The sequence below is a fragment of the Triticum dicoccoides genome, chromosome 1B (genome assembly GCF_002162155.2).
Source record: "Triticum dicoccoides isolate Atlit2015 ecotype Zavitan chromosome 1B, WEW_v2.0, whole genome shotgun sequence".
Lineage (NCBI taxonomy): Eukaryota > Viridiplantae > Streptophyta > Magnoliopsida > Poales > Poaceae > Triticum > Triticum dicoccoides.
The window spans coordinates 409,841,716-409,849,080 of NC_041381.1; the positions used below are offsets into that span (position 1 = coordinate 409,841,716).

The 7,365-nt window shown below is 43.5% G+C and overlaps 1 protein-coding gene across 1 annotated transcript; it reads right to left on the reverse strand.

The window, feature by feature from the left end:
• Positions 1-340: 340 nt before the first annotated feature.
• LOC119338090 lies at positions 341-6,941 on the reverse strand. The gene is made up of 6 exons (XM_037610387.1): positions 6,624-6,941; positions 3,866-4,704; positions 2,941-3,075; positions 2,674-2,848; positions 2,473-2,589; positions 341-2,396 (listed from the first exon to the last, which is right to left on the reverse strand). The coding sequence occupies exons 2-6, from the start codon at positions 4,034-4,036 to the stop codon at positions 1,624-1,626; spliced, it is 1,371 nt and encodes a 456-aa protein (XP_037466284.1). The 5' UTR covers positions 4,037-4,704; positions 6,624-6,941; the 3' UTR covers positions 341-1,623.
• Positions 6,942-7,365: the final 424 nt, after the last annotated feature.

Below are 7,365 nucleotides of genomic sequence, written 5' to 3' on the forward strand. Positions count from 1 at the left end.
GGCTGTATAAGCATGGCACAGTTGTACCTTACGTCCGGTGTATATGTCCCCCGGCCGGCCAGACCTGGACGCACGCGCGCACTCTTGAAACGGCTCCGAGCCAGACACTTGACCTTGACGTGCATGCCGGAGTTAACGAGCGGCAGCCATCCTGCGCGTTGTGTACATACGTACCCCTCACTCTCAGAACTAACAACACATGGCTCGCAGGTTCGTTTAATCTATCAGTGCCAGGTGCGAGTAGGTGATGTACCAAGCTAGCAGATATACGTACTACAGTACAATCTGTTGACCAAACAGAGAAACAAAAATGACTGTACAGTAGGTATGGCAGGTTCCTCCCGCCAATGTAATAGCATATCAATGTGCCTCGACGTTTTGGAGCAACACGATCGAGCTTAAACAGTTCCAGATTGCCTTGATCGCCTATTAAGCCATCATGGAACAAGTTCACCTTGAGCACATGCTAACGCTAGCGGAAATCCATCTTACCGGCCGGTGAACTCAAGAGGAGACCAGCGATCAGGGGGTTGCTTGAGACCCTCCTTTGCAAACATGATAATTCCCCCACAGCTCGAGGCCAAACATGGTTTTTCGGGTTTTACAACAAAACTATCTACCCGTCCGAATGCCCTACCTTGACACCAGCAAGAGACAACAGTACACTAACACCTAGGTACTCACCAAGGAGGCTTACGACGATCCCTAGATATGGCAAGGTTGCACCACAAACAGGGAATGGAAAATCAGAAGATAACGTCGCGGGCCGAGATGCCCCATAACTCACCAGGAGTGCCCTTATGCCCCATAACTCACCAGGAGTGCCCTTCACCATGTACCGCAGAAAATAGCCTGGAGCAAGCTTTTAGGAAAAGAAGCCCCCAAGACCCCCAAACATCTGTTGATGGCACGTCCGTCTACTTCATCCTTCTTTACCATGCCCAGCCTCCTAAGGCCTTGTACAATGGAAGGTGCTTAGAGAGATGCTTAGAAAAATAAACCGGGTTTTTCTGAAGCACCGGTGTCTATTTCTACAGGAGAGACGCTTAGTTAAACGTCTATCCGGTAGAAATAAGCACCGGTGCTTAAGAAAAGACTGGTTTATTTCTCTAAGCACCTCCCATTGTATAAGGCCTAAGCAATATAGCCTCTGCCCCCTGCTCTGAGATGGGGCGCTTTATTTTGACGGTGGAAGGAAGACGAAATCTTCTTGGCGTAGGCCCGTGCGGATGGTGCTTAACTTTTGCAGTCTTTTGTGCCAAGTCCCCGGCTTCTTGGGGCACACTTAACAACGGCGCAGAATGCAGAGCTTCGTCTGTCAACCCTGAATGATCTTTCTCCATCACTGAAGGTGCATCTTTAAGTCTACACAAAGGCGGTGCTTTCTTAGACGACGGGATCAGGATGGCTGGAGTCTCTCCAGTGACCTCTAGTGGTTCGGTATCCGATAGCAATGTTGTTTTCTCGAATACTGCAGCAGGCGATGGAAGTAACTGATGACTAGAGACTCGCAGCCCCACAGCACAAGGATGCTCCATTCCTTCAACAGCCTCAATGCAGGAAGCCTCCACATCTGGATGGGACTTCAAACTTTCCAGCCTAGCCATAATAACATCTTCAACCTTATCTGATATGTCCGTGCTTGCATTTTAGCTGCTGCTTGTTGCTTTCCAGACCCAGAGAGGTTATATTATCAGCACATGACTTCAAAATTTGTAGGTTTGCCAAAACAGCATCTTTGACTGGATATGATCCCTCACTTCCTTTTTCCTGCTCTTCACACTTGTTGTCACCCAAAGGGCTTATTTTGTCAATGCGGGACTCCAAAACTTTCAGTCGAGCAAACATTTCATGAACCTCATCTGATGCATGTATACTTGTGTCTAGCTGATGGTTGCTGCTTTCCAAACCCAACGAGGTTATGTAATCAGGGCGGGACTTCAAAATTCTCAGCCTCGCCAAAACATCATCTTCAACGGGATATGATCCCTTGCTAGGTTCTTGCTGCCTCTCACACTTACTCTCACCCAAAGAGCTTATATTATCAATACGGGATTCCTGAACTTTCATTTGAGTAAATATTTCAGCATCAAGACCATTTACGATGCTCTTATTTGTAGCAATAATGGACCTTGGAGATAATATATCTGAAGGAGGAGGCGGTGGTGGTTGAGTGAGAAGTTCCTGGCCGGTGGAGGAGCTCTGGCATGGACCTGACGGAGAAGAGGTGCCACTAAAAATATTGCGTCTCTGATCATTCTTCTTGTAGCATGGATGAGGGGTGAGCCCCAACTTATGACAGTAACCACAGTATGGTCCTGAAGGATTGTCGGGCGCGACCGTGTAAGGCTGTGACACCAATGCAGGCAGCAGAGGCACTGGGGAAGCAGCCGGGACTTGAGCAGCCAAAACATAAGTGAAATGTTAAGTTGTCACTATTTATCAGAGAAGAAGATTGACTGCTATCACTACCTCCTCCATGACATTGCAAGGTCGCAGCACAGGAACTGCAATCTTTGGCATGATTATGTGGTTGGCTATCAGATACGGTTACTCTGGCTTTATCACTTCCTGACGGGTCAATTGGAACTGCATTGACCCAAAAAATATTAATGCATATAGAGAACCTCAATAAATATCCAAATACAGTAATTCACAATCACATCGTTACACCTGTTTGTGTGTTGCTGAAAACTTTCATTGTTGCAAGCTTCATACGGGCACAATGAAGCTCATATTTGAGTTTACACACCGAAGCTTCTGCTTCAAACCATATTTTTTTGTAAATTGACACTTGAGAAACTTCAGTATCATCGAGCATATTATCCTCTGGGAGCTTAGAAAGAGCCTGAACATAAGAATACATGAGATTCATACTCGAAAAAAAGTGTTGTTCATCCAAATTAAGAATCAATGTATTCCAAATATGACCAAAGTTACCTGTGAAATAGATGTCTTAAATTCTGAATCTGTGCTCTCTGACACCGAGTGTTCAGGGATTAACACCAACAAATTGTTTCTCAAGCAACTGATTTGACTGGAGTCCCTCAAACAATCATCGCCTTTTAATGTAGCCTTGTACAAGACAGAAAAACAGAAATGAGTAAAAGCTAACCAACAAACAGTCCATATGTATATTTAATGTCTGAAAAAGCAACATTACTTTTGCATGTCACTTGAAGGGGAACTAGTCAGGAGGATAAATATCTATTTCTTGGTTCATATAGAACATGTGGTAATTGTACTCAAAGGGAGAATGAATTATAATTGTAACCACGAAACAGGCAAACACGCGTGAACAAAATAAGATTGCAAACGTCTTGTATCATACTCATACAACTAAATCTGTACAAATACTGAAGCGGAATGAACCTCCATATAATAACACCATGTACCAGGTCAAAGAAGTGAAAGTAACGACTAGCGACATATTTTCTGTAAATATGAATCATATACTCGTATCACAAGCACCGGTTACGTTGGGTGTTCTAACAACTTTCATATCTTCCATCAGTTAATAAAACTAATATATCTGAATTTCATCACTGAGTTCAAACTTCGAATTAGAACATCTCAAGTGTTACAATGGTTTTCATGAACTATAATTTTCGGTTGTAGCTGAGCAAAACATTTTGTTGTCTGACATTTAGTACGGTCGTCTCGGTAATAGTATGTCTAAGTTGCTTTTCCTGTTTTGGTGGAGCTATATTGCAGGTCTAGTATTTTGGATTGCAACAATTTACCAGTTATCATCACATATTCGTAGCGTATTCAGGTAGTGAAGCTCTCTGTAAATCTGGCAGCTTTTCTATGGTCTAAAAATTGTGACATAAATAACTATGATATAAAGGCATTTGCAAAGTACCTTGCCTTCTTTGGAAGAAGCAACTTTAAGATTTCGAATAACAGATTTCAGAATCTTCTTTTCATATTCCTGTAACGAAGAACCGCCATTGCAAGTAGACAGAAGCACCACTGACAAGTTGTGTATTAGCTTCAGAAATGTTGCCTGATTCCTAGAGCTAGAGCAAGACATCTGCAACAAGTTCTCCCCAGCATCTGCATGGCAGTGAGAGTGTTCTTGACCTTCTTTTGTAAGTATTTGAGTGTGTGCACTTTTCTCTGCCTCTGCTGCTCGACAGGAAATATTTCCAACTATGCTTTCACTTGTCAGACTCTTGACAGGAAATGAAGGAGCGCCAATGGGGCTTGTCGCGGGGCCTGAAGGATCCTTATTCAGATGATAATGTCTTGCATTTTCAGCACCAATATGATCAAACAGTTTGCTTACAAAGGCATTCTGTTGCTGACAGCGAACTTATAGTACAAAACCATTAGTAGACTGAACTTTCTCGACAAGTTCCTGGATTGGTGAGGGTTGCTCTGCTTGCTCGTGTATTAGTTTAATTAGTTTACTTATTAGGCAAGAGCCTTTTAAAATACACCCGTTGCAATTAGCAAGTGTTGTTATGTGCAATAACTCATTGCTGAAGTTGATCTCCTCCAAGTAATCCAACATAAATTAAAATGTCAAGCAAGAGCCTTTTATAATGCACCCATTGCAATTAACCAAGCTTTATCATGTGCAACTACTCATTGCTGAAGTTCATCCTCTTCAAGTGATCCAACGCAAAATAAGATGTTCTTCACAAGAAGTTTGTTAACATGTATAGCAGTAAATGGGCCACCTTCATGCATAGTTATCTGCTAAAAAAATTATTAACCACCCGCACGTCCAAAATAGAAATACCGTTTCAAACTAGCATAGATAAAGAACTATTAACAAGTTAGTTTATCTTTTTCAATATTGACAAAGAACAATTTTATCTTTTTTATACGTTCCAAGTATATAATATACACTGGAGTCGGTATCGACGGGGATGCCACTTTCCACTGAAAGAAAAATAAGCATTAATGAGACAAACAGGGTGCTGGGGTTTGATCCCTGATGGACTGTGATTACATCCACCCCACTTCTATTTAATAATTTCCTATGTCACATGCCCTCTTATACACTGAAATCTATTACAAGAAGCAACAAGAAACACAACTGAGATTTGCTGGAGTTGATTATCACAGTGGTGCACAATGGTGGAGGCAGTTTGAGGGGTGAGCAGAGAGGGCAGACAAAGATGTCACACACTATCTGTTTATTAGGTTATTACTAGATAATTGCCCGTGCGTTGCAACGGGGTATAAATATTCTAGTATATTAGCCCATGATTTACCTGCCCATATTAATGTGATTGTGTAAATAAATGTTCATAAAATCCTGCCTGTGATTTACCTATCTAAATAAAAATCACTTATTTGGTAAGAATTTATTGGCTTACCAGAAAAAAAACATGATTTATTCGGTATGTCAAAAAAAGGTGGGACAGTTAAGACAGTTTTAAAGGAAAACCGGTGAAAAACCCAGAGATAGGAGGGGAAAATCAAAAGGGAAAAGGGAGTGGGGAATGTACGTAAGGTTGGATGAAGCACTCAGCCTGGCAGGAAAAGGAATGGTGTTCTTTTTTTAAGTAGTAGAGACATATCTCTTCTTTGATATCCATATTATAACAAGGCACTTCATGCACCACCATAGTGACTGAAACCGTGACAGAGATTTGATAAAGTTGAAAACAGTGTCGACTGTCGAGTCACGTGACACGGAACTGGAATACTGCAATGGAGGCAGAGCCAAAGGTTGTGCCTAGGGCAGACGAAGAGGGGGTAAAGGAAAAAAATGATCTGTTGCAATGCACGTGGCGGAAGCAGAACAAAGGGCAAGTTGAGAGAGAGAGCAATAAAGACAGACGGCACATTGTTTTTTTCTGTTACTATATATTTTGTATGAAATACGTAGCAAAAGAAGGGTACTCGGCTAGTGTGCTATACAATTTTCAGTTAGTATATTATTTGATTGACAGAACCAATCAATGGTTCTATCTAATTCAGATGGTTTCATGATTTCTTGCAATGCCGTGCATATTGTAGGTGAAGTTTTTGATAGTGCTCGATATGGCACATACTCTGGGAACCGCTGCGGCAACTTTATTGATCTGCATCTTCTTTTCTTCTCTAAGATAGTATCTAACACTTGACAAACATATAACTATCCTCCAGTTAAAATCCTACTAACAGAGTATAGCATGCTTCTCGAAAATTTAGTGTGTGCACACAAGTAGCCTAGCTAGGGCTCTTAGGAAAAAAAATGACAGCATATATGACTTCCTCTGATACGACAAATTGGCAAGTGTAAAACTGGAATCATGCTCTCAGACATGCCAGCAGCCAACCCCATTGATCACAGGATCTGGTATAAGGCAGCAACAGAAGGTGCTGCACTCAACTTATTCCGTGCAAGCACGCAAGTAAAAATGTAACAAGCTAGGTTGACCATGTACAACCCGCCTTCATATCTTCAATTGTGGCAGGGTACTATTCAGTTGTGCACATATGCTACTGCCGCTAGTTTCACCATTCAACAATGGATGAAACCACTGCATCGGTTCACCTAACAATCGGACGAACCAATGCGAGAATGAACAGCAAACTAACAGAAGATGCTACCCGCATCTATCGATCACAGGTTCACTAAAGTACTAGTAACAGGAGTTGGTGTAGGGTAAAGGCGTTACCAGTATACCCTGGTGAGGCGGAAGCGGCGGCGTCTGGGGCCATGTATCTCACGGGGGCTTCCATCCAGGACGCATTCCCCCACTCGCCCGTCGCGTAGAGGGAAGTGGCGCCAGGGGCATCGAGGCTAGGGTTGGGGAATGTTTGGTCCGCGCGATGGAGCCCGTCCACGGTGAAGGGGGCGGCAAAGGTAGAGAAGGGGGGTACCGCCACGTGCTGCGGAGGATGACCCCGATGATCGCTGGGGTAGGTGAGCATTTCGCCGGCGGCGAGCGGCTGCCGCTTGGGGAGTTGGGGTTGAGGGTTTTTTTTGGGGAGGGGTTGGGGTTGAGTAATGAGGGAACCAATAGCAGGGGTCTGGTGCGCGAGTGCCGCAAGAGTTCACTCGCACCTTTCATCGATTTTTTACATCGGGTTATTCAAAAGAGAAAAATTCAGCGTAGGTCACAAAATTTGAGCCGGATGACACTTTGGTACCATTACTTCAAAATACCCGAACTACGGTCCATGTACTTGCGCACAGGGTTTACTTTGGTCCGTATGTACGATTTCGTCTACGTATTCGCTGACTTGGCCGAGTCAGCGGCCGCCAGCTAGGCTTTGACCGCCACGTAGTCGATCCTAGGGTGAATACTACTCGATCCGGGGTTATTTTTGCAAAAACACCATGACCAACTCCCTGTCCGTCTTCTTCCCCATGGTGGGCTTTCTCAGGATCAGCTTCCCCATGGACGCGGACGCGTG

Coding starts and splice junctions, on each gene's coding strand:
- LOC119338090 (XM_037610387.1), bottom strand. CDS start 4,036: ATGTCTTGCTCTAGCTCTAGGAATCAGGCAACATTTCTGAAGCTAATA. Junction 2,849..2,940: donor TTAAGACATCTATTTCACAG/GTAACTTTGGTC, acceptor TCTTATGTTCAG/GCTCTTTCTAAGCTCCCAGA. Junction 2,397..2,472: donor CTTGCAATGTCATGGAGGAG/GTAGTGATAGCA, acceptor TGGCTGCTCAAG/TCCCGGCTGCTTCCCCAGTG.